The 22,785-nt window shown below is 37.4% G+C and overlaps 1 protein-coding gene across 1 annotated transcript in view; it reads right to left on the bottom strand.

Annotated features, from left to right (window-relative positions):
* The window catches only part of LOC135463068 (talin-1-like), a 128,492-nt gene that overhangs the window by 16,617 nt on the left and 89,090 nt on the right, over positions 1-22,785 (bottom strand). Inside the window, exons 38-52 of the mRNA XM_064740387.1 lie at positions 19,691-19,852; positions 18,599-18,739; positions 17,196-17,377; positions 16,666-16,798; positions 16,276-16,377; positions 15,553-15,723; positions 14,701-14,847; positions 13,990-14,091; positions 13,064-13,183; positions 12,232-12,378; positions 11,381-11,547; positions 10,444-10,627; positions 9,649-9,774; positions 1,508-1,624; positions 420-605 (exon numbers count right to left, since the gene is read on the bottom strand). Coding sequence (XP_064596457.1) covers positions 420-605; positions 1,508-1,624; positions 9,649-9,774; positions 10,444-10,627; positions 11,381-11,547; positions 12,232-12,378; positions 13,064-13,183; positions 13,990-14,091; positions 14,701-14,847; positions 15,553-15,723; positions 16,276-16,377; positions 16,666-16,798; positions 17,196-17,377; positions 18,599-18,739; positions 19,691-19,852 — 2,187 coding nt within the window. The remainder of the gene's footprint in view (positions 1-419; positions 606-1,507; positions 1,625-9,648; positions 9,775-10,443; positions 10,628-11,380; positions 11,548-12,231; positions 12,379-13,063; positions 13,184-13,989; positions 14,092-14,700; positions 14,848-15,552; positions 15,724-16,275; positions 16,378-16,665; positions 16,799-17,195; positions 17,378-18,598; positions 18,740-19,690; positions 19,853-22,785) is intronic.

Genomic DNA, 22,785 nt, shown 5'->3' with positions numbered 1-22,785 from the left:
TAAAGTTTATTTGATCTACAATGGATTAAGCTACTCATTTTTCTTTTGACTGTGTAAGTTCCACCAAACCCAGAAAGGTGTTGTGAATCACCAATAACAAAACTGATTTATATGGCTGGTGAAATAAAGATTATGGTGGTGTGGAGAATAAAGAGAGAAAACAATTATAGTAAAACATTAACAACACATTTTGTTAACAGAATAGACACTGATTTATTTATTTAATTATTTGATTGGTGTTTTACGCCACACTCAAGAGTATTTCACTTATACAACAGCAGCCAGCATTCTGGTGACAGGAAACCGGGGCAGGTGTGCAGTGGCACATGATCTAGTTTCCTTGAGAAAACAACTTTGTGTAACCATCCACATAACTGGACGAATCCCTTTTCCAAAAAATAAAACTTTACTGTGCTTACCTTGCACACAGCCAGGAGATCACTGACAGCTTTCCTTGACATGTTAGCGGCGATGATCACATCCTCGGACCTGCCAGAGTTCCCAGCTGCCACTGCTTTAGCTGTCGCCATGGTGAGAGGCTTGGTGAAGCGGACGAGATCCTCTGCAGTTCCAGCTTTTTCAGATGTGGAACTCGTCTCAAATGTCTAAATACAAGTCCGAAAGATGTTTCGATTACTACCTATACATTTACTGGTCAAAACAAGACTTCTGTAACTTCAAGCTCCATTCACATATGTCTGACTACTGGTTTATATATTTATCCAAACTAATACCTTAATTTATAGATAAGTTTATTTATTTATTTATTTGATTGGTGTTTTATGATGCACTCTAGAATATTTCACTTATATGAGGGAGGTCAGCATTATGGTAGGGGGAAACCGGGCAGAGCCTGGGGGAATACATAACTTTAAAATGTGCGTGAGCGAGTGGATGTGGGAATGAGAAGGCCTCAGGGAAGACCAGCAGTTTGTTGACTGATTTTATCAGCCCTCCGTAAATAAACTTTATCAACTAACGAATCAATCAAGCTATGCCACCATGGCAGAGTGAGCAACACACACTGGCATCAAGTTTTGGTGTAGATGATCAAAATCAAACTCTGGCAGAGTGAGCAACACACAATGGTATCAGGCTTTGGTGTAGATGATCAAAATCAAACTCTTACAGAGTGAGTAACACACACTGGCATTGAGTTTTGGTGTAGATGATCAAAATCAAACTCTGAAGTGAAGCTGTTCTTTAAATATGTTCATTATGTTTTCATAAAAAGGGACATAAAAGAACATAGTAAATTTTAAAATGATGTGGTTCATTTCATTAGGTTTTCTGCTCTTGTGGAAGTGGTCAAAAGTGAAAAAATGTCATAATGGAAAGTTAAGGGATTATGTAGGTGCAGTGGAAATGACAAAAGGTTTATAGACAGACAATTCCATCCCATAATACAACCCACAACACAGATGTTTCAAAAAAACAATGGGATATTCTTTAACACACCATGAAAAACAATGGACACCTGTGAAAAACAAAAACAAATCAAGCGTACCTTAATTTCCTGGCCAATGGCCTCGATGGTAGATTCCAAAGCCCGGGTGCCTCTGGCAGCTTCATCTTCCACAGTCTTCACAGTTTTCAACAATGAAGTTACATTTGTAACCATTACCTACAAAACAGAAACCGAAACAAATCGTCAGTTTTTATCTTAACCCTCAAATTTGATTTTCTGAAATGAAGTTACATAGGATAAATGACGGCTATAATGTTATGTTTCTTGAGGGTTAATTATACAGAAAACTTGTCTGACAAAATTGGACAACTGCTTGTAATCAATTAATACATCTTCAAAAAAGGCATTTTTGTATTACAAAGAATTTAACAAATTCCAGGGTGGTTGAAATGCCAATGTAAAACAAGCTGACAATTGAATGAAAATTTTAATATATTAAACACCATAATGTATGAACAAAACATATGTAGATAAATCGTACGCAATAATATATAGGTGGTACAGTCAAAGAGAACTGACACAGACTGAGTGAAAGCAAACACTCATGTTAGGTGAAGGCCACTGTTTGGAGACACATACTTTAGGTCAAAGCTTTGTCTTGGAGACACAGACTTTAGGTCAAAGCTTTGTCTTGGTGCCACAGATCTTATGTCAAGATTTTGGTCTTAGCGTCACAGACCTTAGGCTTAGGGTTTGGCTTTGTCTTGGTGCCACACATCTTAGGTTGAGGCTTTGTCTTGGTGCCATACATTTTAGGTTAACGTTTTGTCTTGGTGCCACACATCTTTAGTTAACATTTTGTCTTGGTGCCACACATCTTAGGTTGAGGCTTTGTCTTGGTGCCACACACCCTAGGTTAAGGCTTTGTCTTGGTGCCACACATCTTAGGTTGAGGCTTTGTCTTGGTGCCATACATCTTAGGTTGAGGCTTTGTCTTGGTGCCATACATTTTAGGTTAACGTTTTGTCTTGGTGCCACACATCTTTGGTTAACATTTTGTCTTGGTGCCACACATCTTAGGTTAAGGTTTTGTCTTAGAACCACACAGCCTCAGTTAACATTTTGTCTTGGTGCCACACATCAGGTTGAGGCTTTGTCTTGGTGCCATACATCTTAGGTTAAAGTTTTGTCTTGATGCCACACATCTTAGGTTGAGGCTTTGTCTTGGTGCCATACATCTTAGGCAAAGACTGTGATACAATTGTTAAGTGAAAGCCTGTGTCTTGTGGCACAAATATTAAGCTTCGGCTAAGGCTTTGTCTGCTTATATAAATCTCGGTTCCACAGATCTAAGCTTAAAGTTTATGATGTCCTTGCCGACACAGGTTCTAATGTTTGCTCAGAACACACATTTGCAAAAATAAATGTCAGTTCTCTTTGCCTGTAACAAGTTGCTCATATTTTTTATCTGCACATAACTGTATAGTTTTCACACACAAATGCACAGTTGTAAGTGAGGGTTAGTACGTATTGGCATGGGGCACACTTCTGCATGCATGTCACAACCAATGCCCTAGCTACAAGTATAAATGCACACTTCATTGGTTAAACTTTCCAGACGAGTTTCCGCATCGCTAAACCAACCTTGTGTCGAACTATACTCTTCCTTATATAACAATATGTTTCGTTACAATGTATTTCAAAGTCGTATGGTATAAAACCTTCCCATCACTCTCTGGGGTTAACCATCATTACACTGGCAAATCACCAATCAAAATTTCACATAGCAGATATAAGCAGTGAGGAAACCTATTACGACAGGTTGATTTTTTTTTTTTTTTTTGCTTTAAATATTTATTTTAACTTAAAACCAGTAAGGAAACCTATTAATGCAGCGTAACTGACAAGTTCTCCTCTTTACTTTAAATATTTCCTTTAACTGTTATTGCAGCCTGCCCGACAGGAACTCCCTTTTCCCTTAATTATTTCTTTTAACTTTGATCAGAAAGAGTGAGTGGGTGCTTGGGTTTAACGTCGTACTTAACAATTTACTGGTCAACCAGTTGTTACACTATCCCCTTCATGCCAAACGCCAAGCGAGGAAGTTACAACTTCCTCTTTTAAGGTCTTAGGTGTGACTCGACCCAGGATTGACTCTGGATCTACCGCTCCCAAATGGTCAGAAAGAAAACCTATTAATGCAGCCGGACTGACAGGTTCTCCTTTTTCCTTTAAATATTTCCTGTAACTTTAACCACAAAGGAAACCTATTAATGCAGCCTGACTGACAGGTTCTCCTTTTTCCTTCAAATCTTTCCTTTAATTAATTGGTGCTTTAATTATCCAGTTAAGCATAAAAGAAAAAGTGGTGAAATCCGATGCTGACTGCATCATTGTCAAAACTTTTTACTTTGTGAAACAATCAATGCTCCAAACTTTGAATTAAATAAACCAAAGCTAACAACATTTTAGATAGTTCCACCAACCAGTGTAACCACACCCTGGAGTACTTCAGATGGTTCAACTTTGGCTTGGATTTTTTGCTTTGGAGTTGTTTTATTACTTAAACCTACACACATGTGCCCTCTGGAGTTCTGATAATACCTTACTACAGATCTTGTACTGTCAACAACTGGTATAAACTGTAAATAAATTTACAAATGTCTCGTCATTATCTTGTTAATTTCACAGAGATTTCAGCCAGACAAGCAGGCTCACACATAAACCCTCCACACACAAATATCATGCTGGTAAGTATGTTAATCAATGTTATTAATACACACTGTTTAAATAGCTGCAATGATTTCATATTCCTTCACGTTTCCATTTTGCTTTGTTTCAGAAATTTCAAAGTGAGCTATAACAAAAATATAGATATACGAAGCTTTCATTCGCAAAATAGGGAACTGACCCTGAGTTTGAGTTCTGACCAGCTGACTGCAATGCTATGAACACTTTATGTGTAAATGTGACCGGAGCAATATTTTTGAACAAAAAAAAAAAAAAAAAAAAAAAGTGGGTAAATGGTACTGTCCATTTTAGTCACAATGTACATAATACATGCTTGATGCTTTCTATTGTTGGAATAATTTTATTTTTTGTAGAATTTTTGAACGTTTTATTTAGTTTCGTATTGTTGGTACAGTTATGAATGTGTGTGGTTTTCTTCATATCATAATTTTGTGATAAAGAACAGTACAGAGGTAAATAAAGAGATTAATGACTGGAAAACAAGGAGAATAAAAAATCAGGGGAGATAACAAGGTCAGAAATAAAAGGTACAGAAGAGTACATAAGCAAGGGAGAGAACTGTACAAAAGGAAAGGTAATACTTAATTGGCTTCAGTTTCATTTCATGAAAGGTACAGATAAGAATACGTGGGAACATTGCAAAGAAACCATCAGTTCTGCAAAAAATAAATGGCCAAAGATGAACAGCATAGAGTACTATCATCAACTTTGTGATGTAATATTTTGAAGGGCATACTTAGAAGCTGCCAAAAATAAATGGCTCCTGGCCTAATAATGTAAATGTACATGGAGGCCTGGCCCTATGATGAAAACCTGTCTCATGACAGGTGTAATATTTTCAACTGGCAAAGAAATCATGCAATGTGACCATGAGGAGGAGGCAATAAATGTTAAATCACCCTAGGTTGATAAAAACAATTTAACTACTTTTTTTTGTCTAAGTTAGAGAGCTGAACCTATTAAAATATTCAAATCTCTCACAAAAGCCACAACAACAACAACATCAAATGGGGGAAGCCACAAATGCAGGAACATCCAAATATGGGGAGTTGGATCAACTTTATGCATCAAAATGCAAAAGATATATCCTGTGCTCTAAAACAAATTCTTCCCATGAATAACCTTGCCTGAACTAATTAACTTAAAATGCAATTCAGCTAAATTAAGTACAAAAACTTCACAAAAACTGTGCCGAGCACATGAACGTTCTTAATGAAATACTTTGAGACTAATTAAACAAACACTTGTGTTACTTGAAAAGAGTTCTAGCCACAATATATATTTTTTTATGATTTCAACTAAAATGGTAATTTTACTGAATAGTTCACAATTAACATGCAAAATTTCAACTCACTAGAAGCATTGGATCTAGAAGCAAGCAAGAATTGGGAGTTCTTACGTGTCCTTCAGTCTGAGCAGAATTATACCCTGTCTCCGATTTTTCAACTCAAAAGTCATTTTGCCAACCAAAGTTCCTACATAAGCCACAAAACTCATGCTTTTGCGAAAAACCATGCACTTTTAAACCTACTTTTTTTAAGAAATGAAACACTTCCAGCAAATACATGTACTTCTTTTTAAATGACAGAACAGTGATTTTATTCTATCAGAGAGATTACATAGAGGAGACAGAGATACAGTTATCTGATCCTTACACAATGATACAATACCACTCCTACACAACAGAAAGAGAAAGTGAAAGTTTTGACACTCAAAACTGAAAGTCAAACTTCATCAAGTAGTGAAAGCCAAACTACAGTTTTACACAAGAAATATAAGAACCAATCTTCTTGAAAACTGAAACCAATACCTTGCAAACATCAACCTTATCCCATTTAAACATGAACAAATTCCCTTGCAAAAGTGAAACTAACCCCCTTGTAAGAGTGAAGCTTATCCCCTCTCGAAAACGAAAGTGAAACTCATTTCTGAAACTCTCAAAGTGAAAGCAACTGCCCCATGAAATTTTGTAACCACATGAAACATTCATCTACATCTACCACACACCTGGAAGTACATTGCCTAAAACAAAAACGACTTACATTTACAAGTGACCATCTTGTGAAATTTTAGATATACATGTAGATGTATTGGCATGCCTGATTACAAACACAAGGGATACAAAAATGATATGTGAAATAAGGTACAGGATATATGCTTCTTACATTTGCTGAACAAAACTTGCAAATCCAGTCCAACACAAAACAACTGAAGAGTTCTATCTATTATTTCTACATGTGTAGTCCGACGTGTACAAGTATTCCTAATCAAAACTAACCTGACGGCACGCGTGTTGTTGTATTAAAAACAAGAACTTCACTTAACAAAACTAAATATATTGTAAAAAACGCATTAGGGTTGCAAATATTCTTACGGATACACGGATACGAAGTATATGCAAAATATTAAAGAATATTCAATATCTTATTCATAAAACCATGCTGGGTTTATTGTGGCTGTCGAATGTAACAAAAATTCTAGATTTATATATATTATTTCTGTCGATTTATATTACACGTACTACAGATAAAATTTTTGGTTTTGTATATGTGTGAGGCATTTCTTTTTTTTTTTCTGTCCAGTTTGTTTTGTGCTAACCAGTCGATACAGAACACATAAACCACATAGAGAGAAAACAATGAATTCCCACCTGGGCCATCATGCATTTAATGATTTACATTATTTAACAATTAACTTCTGATCAAATATCAGGCCTCTTGTTCTAAATATTTTTCTAGCACTATGACCTAAGCTTTATATGACTTCAAACTCAGATTGAAGAACAAAGAATAGCTAACATAACAAAACAGGAGAACGGCAACATCATCATAAGGGCAGAGGCCGACAGCTCAATTTTAAAGGTCAAGAAGCTGGACAATAATAATGCTCCTATCGAAGCTAATGCTCCTATAGAAGCTAATGCTCCTATAGAAGCTCATGCTTAGCAGTTTTGCTATTCACACGCTTTGCACCGCTTTTGCGCTTATTGTTACATATCATTTAATAATAGTCATTTTAAAATTCTGTCAAAATCTGTCACCAGTGTAGGTGTTTTGTAAAGTACACTTACATGTATCTATGTTTAGACTTTCATTTAACTCTGCGCTATTAAAATTTGAATTTAACTCTTAATTTTGCATAATTTATACAAGGCTGAAATTGTGAAAGCTATTTTATCAACCCTTTGTAAATAAAATGCTTCAATACCTTTGATCCAACTTTGCTATAAAACCCAGATATTACTTGTCTACCATTCCAACTGAAGTATCAAATTGAAACCATTTTCATAAAATTGCATGAATTCTCCTCCACAAATGAAGTCACCTTACATGAAGCCCAAACTCAATATTCCAACCTTCCAAATGGTACCCACACATTCAGACACAAGAAAATATGACCTATATAATCCCGACCTTCATAACAAGCGAATAAAATTTCTCATTAATCTGTCACAACAGGACGAACTTCTGCCTGATACACAGCAGTTTTAAGTTTTGAACAATCATAATTTTTTTGGTTTTCCAAAAAAAAACGTATCAGACAATTCATACACCACTTCTACCTCTCCACGAAAATACAATACAATTCCAGTTTTGTCAACAAAAATTTTAGCAGTACAAGCTTTCTTTTTCTCATCACTGCTCTTCGAAAACTTTTCCCCAACCACAGCAACAATATTGTGCAATGGCCTACATTATAACAAGGAGGGCCTAAGGTTGTAGGGATAATTGGGGAACTATTTTCTCTGCCAGTTTACGCACTAAGCTCTGCATACATTTGGTCGAAGCACATGGCTCTACATGTATCACGGCGCTGAAAATAGGAAAGAGAAGGAAAGAAAACCAGGTGAGTGTAAGTATAAAGAACAGAACATGAAACAGAAAGACGAAAGGAAGAATAAAAAAAAAAAAAGTATTTGACAAAAGAAAAAAAAAATATTGGGGACAAAGACACAACAATTCCACAGAAGTCGAGAGCAGATTTTGTGTGTGATTTAACTGTCAGTGTGAAGCTGACTTTACGAGATGATTAATAGATTGTTGCTGTAATCAATCATTTACACATTGCTGTAATCAATAATTATCCATGTATACAATGGTGGTTATTTATAAGGGTTTGAGGAAACCAGATGTCGGAGAGTGAAAAACTTAACCCCCTCAACGTGGTTACGTTTCAATACCATTAAATATTCAGTCTCAAAGAAAAATTTACATGAGCTTTATTTACGAGATGAAGAATTGAATGTGTTTGATAGTCTCCCTCCAAAGATGACAATCCAGCCGGCTTACAAGATTAGGTGTACAAATTTGGAGTATCCAGCTAGCCGACAAATAATAAAGGAGTTATTCCCCTTTGATTAAGACTCAAAACACACATGCTTGATTATCTTATTCTTTTATACACAGGTACTAAATAATGTTTGATATCCTAAAATTATTACATATTATTCAAAACTGATATTGAAAAATACTCCTCTTCTTTTTCTCATTTTGTACTTTTTCAACTTTAAAATTGCTGTGTTTTGCTGTAATGTGTAATTTTGTTTAAATTCACGGCAACAAATATTACGCACACCAAGCAATCAAAACCCCCAAAAATAAACATATTAAAAAAACGAAAATGATTTGCAAGATAACAGTTAGGTTTGAAATGAGAATGAGTGATGAAATATACAAACATAAAAGATCAACAATAACAGAAGTTATTTCGAAAAATTTCTATCATTCCTGGACTGCTTTAGTTCACTGGTTTCAATAAGTTTCAAGTTTTGAAAGCCAATGGAAATATAAAACAATCAATGCTGAAATTAATTGTCTGCTCCCTGAGCAAGAAATCACTAATAATTTACACGGAACCAATGCGCTTGCTGTAATATGTAAACTGCATCTTAAAGGAACAATGTATTACAGAGTGCCTGTATGTATGTTGTGGGTTTTATATCAAACTTAACAATTTTCCAGGCATAAGACAAGGAGAAGTAATTAGGTGTGTACACTTATTCTGTGTCATTTCGCTGAGTGAGACTGTTGTCAGACGGACAGCTGGACATCTACATGTAGTTATGTGGAAAACTATTATGTTCTCTAAGGCCAGTGAAAAAGAGGAGTTATCTGTCTGATCTGTGTTCTATTAACTTTAGTTCATGATGAGAGTGGAAAGCTGCATGAGGCGAAAGTTTGCGCACTGGCTCTCCATGTAGCACAATTGAACGGGGTTACTGAGTCTAAAGGTGAACAGCATTCTGGGTAACAAATGTACAGTGAAAAAACATTTGACAAATGTTCCACAAACGCAAAATTTTATTAGCTTTAATAATAAAAAAAAACTCTCCATTTCCACCCATCAGAATAAAGTTCACTATAGCAAAGTTCCAGAAAAAAAAAAAAAAATGACTACCCATAATGCTGTTTCCTTAACTACGATGATACAGACATAATATAAGCCAAAACAACAAAAAAAGCAGGAGAGCTACAACAAAGGGAACTAACCTTGGCAGAATCCTTGAGGTACAACATGGCTGGGTCGTTGACGCCTTTGCCTGATGCGTTCTTTGTGGCGCTGATCAGGTCTGAGAGAGCTGAGGCCACATCCTTGACAGCATTGATCAGAAGCACCTATAAGGTCAAAAGTCAAGGTCATTTACCCACATGAACATATTATACAAAGTCAGTTGTTGTTGCATGATGTCCTGTAAAGATACTTTGAGGTGAACATTCTGCCCACTAGGCGTTAAAAATATCATTTTTGGTGAAGTTCCAAACATTTAAACAATCACTGTTAAGTCCCCATCAAGTTCTTCACCCAGAAAATGTACATCCATACACTACCCCTTTACTGTATCAGTCACAATAGAATTTGATTGAAATTCTGTCCATGTTTCAAGTTTTTCATTCTGCCTGATTCCAAGAGTTCTGTTGATCTCAGAAAGGTGATCTGAGGTTTATTTGTAAGTTAGGACAACATTAGTATGAAAAATTGGCAGTTTTACAGTCAATAAGGTGGATGAGGTTATTATTTTAGGTCGCAGGTGGAGCCTGTGAAGGAAGTATCTATCCATTCATTTTTGTCACCGATAACAACATTCTATTTTATAATGGGCCCATTCGTTCTGTTTTTCTTTATTGGATCTATAGTCTTTGATCATTGTCAAGGGTTACATAATCTAGTTAAAGCACCAAAAGTAATATTTTACTCCCTTTATCTTCCCCTAAAATGCACTTCACTGGGTAAAAACTACTTTGTATGCAGCCTTTTGAGAGGCTGTGACATATATTCCTGCTCACCTGTGCCTCTGGCTGCTCCGACCCCAGCGACGCAGCACCAAATTTGACTACGTCGGCCAAGCGCGTGATTGTCTTGACAGCAGTCTGCGCTGCAGATGCAAGCTGTTCCTGATTGGACGCCGCTCCAGCTACGAGTGTCTTTGTGTCCTCCACCAGGGCTTTGGCTGTCTTCAGAATATTCTCCCTGAAATGGTGAAATCCATTTTGGCAAAGTGATTCTGTTTGTACTACCTAATACTGATTGAAAATTTGAACGCAAACTGTGGACTACGACAGAACGACCAGCTAATATCCTATTGGCCAGTGACATTTTTGTACTACCTAATACTGAATGAAAATTTGAACGCAAACTGTGGACTACGACGGAACGACCAGCTAATATCCTATTGGCCAGTGACATTTCGTAATTAATTTCTATCCATATCTGACAGTACAATGCTAGTCTTACACAACCTCCTATGGTGACAATTTGACACCACATTTACTGCAAGACCAAACGTGGGAAGGTCTGCCAACAACCTGCGTATGGTCGTGGGTTTTCCCCCCTGCTCTGCCCGGTTTTCCACCCATCATAATGTGGCCGCCGTCGTATAAGGGAAATATTCTTCAGTACGCAGTAAAACACCAATTAAATCAATAAAAAAATAAATACTGCAAGGCATTCAAGAAAGTCTAAGGAATGCATACAGGGCTATATCCAGAGTCACTTCCATGAGTCGTATAAGTGAAATATTCATGAGTTCGGCGTAACACACCAATCAAATAAAGAAATAAATAAATAAACAATGTCACCGATAAAGTTTGGGATCAGAACATGGTATGTTTTTCCTAGACATGGCCCTGGAATGATCATGGCTGAAAGTCATTCTTCAATATTAAGTCCCACCGTTCTAACCACTAAGGAAAACCCTCAATCCAGGTGTAATTCGTGGCTTACCTGTGGTCAGTAAACGTCTCGTCTCCCTCCGCGTTCAGCGTGCCTGCCGTGGCGAACATGATGGTCGTGTCCAGATCTCCTATAATACCACTGACTGTGCTGGCGGCGTTAATACACGCCTGGGTACCGCGGGAACCCGCTTGAAGTGAGGCCAGAACATAAGATACCTGCAAACAAAAAGATTTACTACAATTAATGAAGCCGCAATATAAGAAGCCTGCAAATAAAATGATTTACTGCAATTAATAAAGCCAGAACATAGGAAACCTGCAAATAAAAAGATTTACTGCAATTAACGGGGCCAGAACATAAGGAAACCTGCAAATAAAAAGATTTACTTCGAGTAATCTATCTGTTCAGACTAAATATCAACTTTGTTACCCACAAACTTCAAAATATGAGCTGCAGCAGGATTAGTGTTAGTGGCCAACAAACGAGACATAGCATTCTAGATTACAGCATTTTAATGTACAATTTTAAATTTTAATGAAACAAATTTACTCCAACCGTCAAATCTTACTCTTTTACTTTTGTGAATATCGTATAACAAAAAATGTTGATTTATTTGATTGGTGTTTTACGCCGTACGCAAGAATATTTCACTTACACAACATCGGCCAGCCTATGGTCGGAGAGGAAGCCAGCATGAGCTGGACTTGAACTCACAGCGATCGCATTGGTGAGAGGCTCCTGGGTCATTACGCTGTGCTAGCTCGCTAACCAACTGAGCCACAGAGGCCTCTGCAGCAGCTCTTTAGATTTCTGGCCAGTGAAGACCACATGAACAGCTGACCAGAAACTGACAATTCAAACTCAAACTCACGAGGTTACACCAAGCTAGCTGTGCTCACCTTCTCCGAGACATTTCTAGCGTGTTCGGCCAGATCTTTCCGCGCATAGCTGTCAGTGGGGTCAGCCTGGATGTTACCAGCATCTGTGACAACCTCAATACAACTCTTCCCCAATTCCTGAACTGCAGCGCGAATTCTGTTGGCAACCTGGAAAGTTAAATGGCCAATGTGATTTATTGATCTTATTTATCAATTAATTCTAACTCTAGTGAATGGATTTTGGTATCGATTTTTATTTATTATTAAAGACATAGGAATAAGTTTCAAACAAAGGGATTTACAAGTACTTCTCCTCAGCTTTAGGAACTGCGTTTGCTCTTTAAGTCTTAAGCCTAAATATTTCCTCAAAAGCATTGACTCAAAAACCTAACCTACTTCCAAAGCCTTTATAGGTCACACAAAAGGCTTAATGATAAAAATTGAGAAAGTCTTGTCTAATTTTGCATCCCATCGGGTATCAGATTATGTCGCGTTAATCGAACTTTTGAAAAAAAATTTTTTTTTTTCGTGGACACTTCAGAAATGCATACATAATTGTTTATTATAAAGTGGCATATCAATGAAAACAGTTCTAAAATGAAGTGAGTGTTCAGCCTTTTCGCATGTTTAGAAGATGTTTAATGAAGCATACAGTCAAGGCAAAGCTATGTGTATACATGTACTAATAAAAATACACCTTTTGTGAAGCCGTGAAATTGGCCGATCCACTCAATGTAGTTTTGCCTTTAAATCTACAGAATTAAACATGAGTATAAATCGCACTGAAAGTTGCTCCTTCATCCAGGAAATGGATAAGGAATTAGGGTGGATGTTAACTGTTAAGGCCACCTACATCAGGGTTGTTGGAGACGGAGGTGGCCCCCTGGGAATCAGCAGCTAGACGGGCATAATCACGAGTCATTGCGTTGGCCAAGGCCCCTAACTCTGCCACGTTTGTACCCGACTTCCCAACCTGAAATGACACAGGCAAATGATACACATAAATACACAACACTCTACTGCTATCTTGATACGTTTTCATTAGTTAACGTACCTGATCTGGGTTTTATTTATTTTACTTACTTACTTGATTAGGGTTTTAGGCTCTACACAACAGTATTTTACCATTTATACCATGGCAGCCAGCATTATGGTGAGAGGAAACTGGGGACACTCATGACCATACCCAGGTTGCTGGCAGACCTTCCCACATACGACCAGAGGAGTACCCAGCATGAGCTGGACTTGAGCTCACAGCAATGGCATTGGTGAGGCTTCGGAGTCATTGTGCTGCGCTAGCACATTAACAAATCGTCTGATCTGTGTTTTTAGTCTAAGAAAGAAACTTGTCTACTGTTTTGTGTAAAGCAAAAGTCATACGTATGGTAGTAAAAACCCTGACAAAACATAAAGAAACCATATGCATCACTTAATTCTCTGAACAATGATGTCAAAATTGATCCAGCGTGGTTGTATACAAACATCCCACCTTTTCTGGAGAAGGACTCGCTATCTGAACTTTGCACCTGCACAGAGATGGCTTAGACAGTGGGAGTGAGTGAGTGAGTGAGTGAGTGAGTGAGTGAATTTTTCAGTCATATGACGATGATACACAGTGGGAAAGATTCAAGTTTTATTTTATAGTCCCTAATGATAAATGTATCATTTATATAGATAAATAAATGGGAACAAATTAAAAATTGATCTATAAATACATCTATGAATTAAATGTTACAGTGAAAAAGAGATGAAAAATATAGGCTTGTAAGAAATTCTCACCATGTCTTGAGCGGTGCGGGCGATCTGCTTGGCAATTTTCACCATGTTGGTCTGGTAATCCACGTACGAGGCGCTTTCACTGACCATTATTGTCTCATCAGTCTGGGAAGTAAACAATAACTTTGAATGAGCAAATTCATGTAGGATCAGCAACACACTGACTGTGAAAAAACAGACCTAGCCCTGATGAGGTTAGTAACGAACGTCTTGACTGAGACACGGTGGGGATCCAGTGGGAGTTACATCCTGACACAACACCTGTATATATTTTAAGTATTTTCTTAAAAATTGCTAAACCTGACTTTTGAACGGTTTTTAAAAGTGTACTCAAAATATAACCTGGTTACCAAATAACAAAATACTCACAGGGATATTAAGAATATTGTAATTTACAGTCAAAAACCAGAATTAAATTTAAATGCCTTGAACTTTTAAAGTAATTTGTTTTCATTAATATCAGGATTTACATAAAAGTCCACGGCTCAGTTTCATGAAACTTCTGATGTTCTTTTGCTTAAGCAAAGTGTTTTGCCTAAACAAACACTACTTTACTTATGAAGTATTTAACTTAACTTTTGTTGACAAACACTTTATGCAAAAAAAAAAACAACAACTGACTTAAGTACTTCACTGAACATAAAAAGTTTTTAGAAACCATGCCCAGGTTTACATGACTGGCCAGGTGGAAGAAGGGAGATAACTGTGTCTCACCCTGGTAATGGACTTGGTAATGCTGTCCAGCATGCTTGTGACCAGGCCTGCCTGAGAGGCCGCCTCTTCTAGTGTCTTCAGCAGGTCCTGTAACACCTCCCTCATGCTGTCAGCCGCCTCCTCGATTGTTTTGTGAGTGTGCACCGCCTGCAGGTGGACAAAGGGAAATATTAATGACATTAAATTTCAGTGGCAGGACAAATTAATGACATCTGGCGTCAGTGTTTAGGGCTTGCAGATTACACCACTAGAAATAATGAATTAAATTAATTAAATTACTCCAAAAAATTCCATCAAGCATTGCTTGCTAAAAGTAATAATAAAACTAGAGCCCAAGGGCTGTGAAATGACTCTATTGTTCTGCTTCTGTTTTTATTCTTCTTGTAACTAATGACCAGTTGTCTTCTAGTACAATTCATTGGTCTTCTCCACCCACAAAGGGGCTATCAGTTATTCTGTCTGTAATGCAGGACCTGACCCACCTCATTATGACATGACTTTAAAGAAAATGCATTGCACCAGGAGATCATCTTCTGATATAATGTCAGTTTGTAGACATTTTCCCGAAATTTTTTTTTCTTTTTTTTGCAACTAAGTCATTACCATTTCTATTTGTTCAGTTACTGTGAGAATGAAAATCTTCATTATATGCACCACTGCCGTATGTGGCAACAGATCAAGGCAACATATGGTAATACAATACATGTTTTGGTCCTTACAATGTATAGTTGTATCTCAACAGTACAAATATGGTAAGGACACATAAAATACATGTACAATCTGTCAACCTTATTTAAATAAATTTACTGAAAACACGTAAACAGGAGATTTAAAGAGCAGCGAACACAGTACCTTAGGGTTACCTCCCCCTTCTTTGGCTGCGTAGATCAGCTGTAGCGCAGACTCGGCCACTGTTTTCGTCTGATCCAGGATGGACATCTGTTGTTTGGAGTTCACTGTTTTAGAGGCAGTTCCAATAGCACCAGTGGTTAAGGGCTCAAAATAACTGCCCATAGTAGATGCCTGGGAAAAAGACACAAATATATCACAGAACACTGCAAATTTCATCACAATGTAAGTTATTTCTGATACACCGAATTACAGTTTGTTAAGCTACAGAATATACACTTACCAGAAAAAAAAACCGTTCTAAATCTGTTCAACATCACGCTCAATAACCATAACAATAAATAATGAACAATGTGAAACGGGAATAAAATCAATAAATAAACTAAAGTTGATTAAAACATCAAATTATTACAAGAAAAGATTTTACTGAAATGTTAGATGGGTTTCAAGGAAACAAGGATTTTATTTATCTATTTATTAGATTGGTGTGTTACGCTGTATTCAAGAATATTTCACTTATACGTCGGGGGCCAGCATTATGATGGGAGGAAATCGGGCACAGCCCGGCTGAATTTCATGACCATCCGCAAGTTGCTGGCAGACCTTCCCATGTGTGGCCGGAGAGGAAGCCAGCATGAGCTTGTCTTGAACTCACAGCGACCAGAAATGAGGATTTGTTCACTGGTCGAGGACATGAATGTGAGGTTTAAACATAAATGTACTTACAACATGCCCCAGCTTTTCTGGTTCACATTTGGCCGCTCGTCTGATCGTGTCCACAGTGTCGAGAATGACACGGGCAGAGTTGATCATCTGTTCTTCAAAACCCTGCAAACCAAGTAATAAAATGGTAACATATCACAAGAGTTAACCACAAGCAAAACGCATCTACTAGTATAAACCCTCAATACACCATTTTGCGAAAATCTCAACTCGAACCTGTTTACGTCTTACATTAGAACAACTGAACAAGAGATATCACTTTCTAATCTCGCGTTTCACAGTATAGATGTCTTAGATGTCTTTAACAAAGACATCAACCTTTATACGCTTAAGGACTTATGATAATTCTTCAATCTTTTTGCATTCATTGTGTCGGTTTCACGTGAGTGTTACCTTGAGGGATTTATCATTCCTGGGGGCCAGGCTCTGACTAATGGCCGCCAGAGAGGCCTGGTCCAAGTCCTTTATGCTCTGGTTGATCTGCTCTATAGAGATGTCGCACTCCCTCTGGCCTGGGGCACTGTCCCTGTAAAACAAGTACACACAGGTAGTAGGAGTTCAAATCCAGATTAAGTCAATTTGTTCATAATATTCCCATCCTATAAGCAGCAAACTATGAAAAGTTGAAACTTTATGACTGCATTGCGAGGTGTTCATTTATATGAGGAAATACCCCTAACGATTCCACTGTTGCATTTTCTATCATCACACGCACTAATCAATGCATATTACAGTAGGTAAATAAGAACAATACAAGTAAACAAGGCATGCCTAACTTCACCCTATTTTTTTTATCTAATGCAACAGGTGTTTAAAAGAACTGACATTAGCCCTTACACTTTACAACTTTTAACATTTGCATGAATTGCATCTCAATCAAAAGGAGAGAAATTCAGATAAAAAATAGTACTATTTTGACTTACTTGATGGAAGACACAAGTTTCTTGATGGAGTCCGACACACTCTTGCTATGACTAGAATAGAGCTGATAAGTGGGCGGGTCTCGTGGGTTAATGGCCAATTGTTTGGCAGCTTGCAACATGTGACATGCACCATCAATCATGGATATGCCCGCCTTCGTGATTGGCACCTGAGCCTGCCGCGCCTAATTGGAGAAATGAAAAAGGTTTTCATGTACATGTGTATCACAAAATCCTGATCAATCCTGCTTCATGATGAACAATATTTCCACTAATCAGTGCAGGGCACTTAACGTTTATCAACTGAGTAAAATGTACAATCAAGGTATGCAAATTAAAAAACTGAAGATGCAGTTCTTGATACATGTACACTGACACTGAAACAAGTATATTTGGTCACATGGAAACGAGTATATCTGGTCACAGGGAAATGAGTGTATGTGGTAACATGCAAATCTCACTCTGAATTGTAATTTTGCCCACCACAAAATTTACGTCAACATGTTTACTGAACAGTATTTAACTAATATCATCATTTAAAGCCGCAGCTAGACATTTTTTCTAATGGGTGCTGCACCCTATCCCTGAAATGAGCACCCTTCCCCTTTTTCATTGTGACACAATGTTAATGGATAGGTAGTGGAAGTTGCCACCCTGCCCCTTTTTCATTGTGACACAATGTTAATGGATAGGTAGTGGAAGTTGCCACCCTGCCCCTTTTTCATTGTGACACAATGTTAATGGATAGGTAGTGGAAATTGTCACCCTGCCCCTTTTTCATTGTGACACAATGTTAATGGATAGGTAGTGGAAATTGTCACCCTGCCCCTTTTTCATTGTGACACAATGTTAATGGATAGGTAGTGGAAATTGTCACCCTGTACCTTTTCATTGTGACACAATGTTAATGGATAGGTAGTGGAAATTGTCACCCTGCCCCTTTTCATTGTGACACAATGTTAATGGATAGGTAGTGGAAATTGTCACCCTGCCCCTTTTCATTGTGACACAATGTTAATGGATAGGTAGTGGAAATTGTCACCCTGCCCCTTTTCATTGTGACACAATGTTAATGGATAGGTAGTAGAAATTGTCACCCTGCCCTTTTTCATTGTAACACAATGTTAATGGATAGGTAGTGAAAATTGTTACCTTGCCCCTTTTATGAGGAATGTACCTTTGCAGTCAGCCTCTTTTGATCTCTAGCTAGAGGTGTGTTATTATATGATCAAAATTCCTTACCGCACCTAGTGATCAAGTTATGAAACCACAAACACAAGGCTATTCCTCAATCTCCTCTTCTAAACATTGCTTAATTCAACAGGGCACAATCTTTTCACATTACCTACGCGAAGCCATAGTCCTTCAGGCATGTCACATATTGAAAGGAGAAGAGCATACTTTACCTGGTGGCTGATTTTAGCTGGCACAGATGCAAACTCAGGTGATGAGGCAAAGGTGGTCAGCTCATCCACAGCTCTGATCAGAGGGTCAGCAGCTGCAGCACACTGCTGTCTGTTCTCCTCTGTGAAGTCAATGTCCAGTGCCTGACCAACAGATGACGGTTCAGTTTTAACAGAGTTACAACTAAATATACCACTTCTGACACCAAAAAGAATTCATCAGATGACGGTTCAGTTTTAACAGAGTGACAACTAAATATACCACTTCTGACACCAAAAAGAATTCATCAGATGACGGTTCAGTTTTAACAGAGTTACAACTAAATATACCACTTCTGACACCAAAAAGAATTCATCAGGTGACGGTTCAGTTTTAACACAGTGACAACTAAATATACCACCTCTGACACCAAAAAGAATTCATCAGATGACGGTTCAGTTTTAACAGAGTGACAACTAAATATACCACTTCTGACACCAAAAAGAATTCATCAGATTATGCCTGTTTTAACAGAGTGACAACTAAATATACCACTTCTGACACCAAAAAGAATTCATCAGGTGACGGTTCAGTTTTAACAGAGTGACAACTAAATATACCACTTCTGACACCAAAAAGAATTCATCAGGTGACGGTTCAGTTTTAACAGAGTGACAACTAAATATACCACTTCTGACACCAAAAAGAAATTCATCACGTCCCCTACAAATATTTTCTAGTCTGACATCCGAAAAGTACTTGAAAAGTTTTGGCAATATTTCCTGATGTCAAGTGTTAGTTGATACAACAACTAGTACAATGTTAAATCTTCTACTGTAAATGTATACACATTTGTATAAATAAAGTATTAAATTGTTCAGCCAAAAACCTTAGGCATCTAGGTCCTCACATTTATACAAATAATACACTAAATTTTTAGCCAAAACCTGCCCAAAATGTTTCGAATAAAAATAGGATTTCGCTGGAATGTTCAAAATCTGCATCTCATTTTAAACATACATGTAAATTTCCCCATGATATGATAGCAAATACTGCTAACGTGACATCTCCAAAACCATGATAATTCATTTAATATGAATCGTAACAGGCCCTACCTTGATGGCTTTCACAAGGTTGGCTGTACTGTTAGCCACATCCTTGGCACTTTGGACAAAGTGTCGCTTAGCAACAGGGTTGGACGTTCGAGAGGAGGCAACTCGACAAACATTGCACAGCGCAGACGTATGCTTGGCCACAACAGTAGCTGCAGACAGAACCTTTGGAAAAAAAATGTGCAAAATACATGAAACTGCTAAGAGAAGAGAATTCATTTCATTTATAACAACTATACTGTGATATGTAACAGCACAACAGTTTTAACTGACTGTGATTATAAGTCTAGTTCTTGTTTAGCCAAACTTGTGATTTTTCTCGCATTTACAAGTGAACCTTACAAATCTTAAAATTATCATCACAAGAACGGCTCTGTACAATCTGCATGATGACTTAACTACACAGAAATTAGAACCTTTTGATAAAACGAGAAATACTTTAGGAAAATTATTGGTCATTTGTAGCACAAATCTGCAAATTGATTTGAACAGTCTATTTTTAAAAAGAATGACTGACATAGATGACCATGGGGAAAGCAACAATATTAAGTCCACACACACATTTATAGCTGACGAAAGCCTTGAATACTGAGGCAACGAGTCAAATTTATTTCAATTCTTAAATCATGTTAGGAAATATGGCCCGAAATGATCTAATTAAATATACATGTAGATCTAATCTAAAAAAATGTCCAAAGGTAGACGGGTATAAATAATTATACAATTAAATTAAACAATGAAACTAACAAAAGTGAACATTCTGGAAATGTACATTAGGTCAGAGTTAAATCCTTAGAATGGGATTCATATTTGTAGCACAAGATACAACGTTGCTACTACACTGTTTCCATATGATCAGATTCTATCCCAATTCTTCAACCTTTTCACATATGAAAGAGCAACTTTCAGCACAATTTATGCACATTTTGAAATTGATTTTGGAGACAAAATTAAATCAGTGGATAGGTCACTTTCACGGGTTAATATAAAAGCACAATTCTATCAAGCAACACAGTGCCTTCAGAATATGCTTGACTAAACATATTACAAACGCCCGAAAAGGTCGAAAAATTACAGCAACAATTTGAACCAGATCACAAATCAACGGTTTTAACGACCTCTATTCTTTCAGAAAGCAAAGTAATCAGACAACGGATCCCTTGCTTAAAGGAAAAGGAACTTGTAGCTGTAACAGTGCCATGGAGTGTTGATAGCTATCGCCCTTCAACTACACACAGTATCTTTTAATACAATCTTCTGAACATAAATGGTATGTGGGAAGGACGGCCAGCAATCTTGGGTCTTGGGTTTCCCCATGCGTTCTGCCCGGTTTCCAGCCACCATTATGCTGGCTGCCATCGTATGAGTGAAATATTCTTGAGTACGATGTAAAACACCAATGAATGAAACCGGTAAATCAACATAAATGTTACAACGCAAATATCTATGATAAAGCTCCATGTGTGACATCTTTTTCCACTTTTAGAAAGTCTAATTTCAACCGTAAATTGACAGATTATATACAGGTATACGTATACCCTGAATAAGCCAGGTTTCCGACATCAGCCACGAACGGCTGTGTGCACTGGGCTTTCCTATTTTAATTTATTTGACTGGGAGTTTGATGTCCTGCTCAAGAATATTTCCTAAGTACTAAGAGCAGTCATTGTCCAAAATTCATTGTACCTGCTGGTACTATTTCTGGAAAAGTTAAATCTTGACACAGTTAATATGGAAGAGCCAGCAACACTTTCCCACTGTATATTGTTACTCTAGGACACTGTTTTCCTTTCCTCTAAGCAACAGAACGTGCTCATTTCACAATAGAAGAGAAAGTCTGTCAGCAACTTGCGGATGGTCGTGAGTTTCCCCCGGGGCTCTGCCCGGTTTCCGCCCAACATAATGCTGGACGCTGTCGTATAAGTGAGATATTCTTGAGTACGGCGTAAAACACCAATCAAATAAATAAATAAATATGTTGAAGACATTAATTCACAAACCTCTGATATAGCAGTCAAAGTAAAAAACTACAGAAATATGAAATACTACTTATATAAAATATATTACACTAAACACCTAAATAAACTAATTTTAAAAAGGGTTTCAACAAATGTGAAGAAAATGTCAGCAAGAGAAGAATAAATGAAATAATAGGTTAGAGAAATTAAGATCAAAGGAGAACAAGATAAGAAGTGCATTAAAATTTATGGAATTCCAGTAACTGTATGTCATTTTATTTATTTATTTATTTATTTATTTGACTGGTGATTTACGCCGCACTCAAGAATATTTCACTTATACGACGGCGGCTAGCATTATGGTGGGTGGAAACCGGGCACAGCCCGGGGGAAATCCACAACCATCCGCAGGTTGCTGCAAGACCTTCCCACTTACGGCCTGAGAGGAAGCCAGCATGAGCTGGACTTGAACTCACAGCGACCGCATTGGTGAGAGGCTCCTGGGTCATTACGCTGCGCTAGTGCACTATCCGACTGAGCGTAAGTCATTTTAAGTGATAGTATTGTGGTTAAAGTTGGTCGATATGGTAGCAATGATATGTTATCATGTTTTATTTGATTGGTGCTTTACGCCGTACTCAAAAATATTTCACTTATACGACGGTGGCCAGCATTATGGTGGGAGTAAACCAGGAAAAGCCCTGGAAAACACATGGCCATTCGCTGCATACTGACAGACACTGGAGAGGAAACTGGGCAGACCCCAGGGAAACCCCAGGGTATATCATGTTTTGGAAAAGTTAGTTACTAATTGTAACAAAATGTAATATGAAGTAAAATGAGTTATATTTCAAAAAAAAAAAAAAAAATTACAGGATTCAAAGGGGATGAAGAAAGTAAAAAAAAAAAAACAACAACACACACTTACAGTATATTGTATAAAGCATAGGTTCTAAAATACTCAGCATAAATGAATGATGACAACACAGAAATAAAATAATGGGCAATGTAGAACTTTGAAATGACACAAAATCAAGTGGATGAAGTTAAAATGGGACAACTTCACGAAAAGTCAAAAAAAAAGGGCTGAAATGAACTGCAAAGGGGGTTAAGAATATTAACAAAAATTGGGATGGTGGT

This window comes from Liolophura sinensis, chromosome 2 (genome assembly GCF_032854445.1).
Source record: "Liolophura sinensis isolate JHLJ2023 chromosome 2, CUHK_Ljap_v2, whole genome shotgun sequence".
Taxonomy (NCBI): domain Eukaryota; kingdom Metazoa; phylum Mollusca; class Polyplacophora; order Chitonida; family Chitonidae; genus Liolophura; species Liolophura sinensis.
The sequence above is the reverse complement of the archived record's forward strand: the minus strand, read 5'-3'. Positions and strand labels throughout refer to the sequence as shown.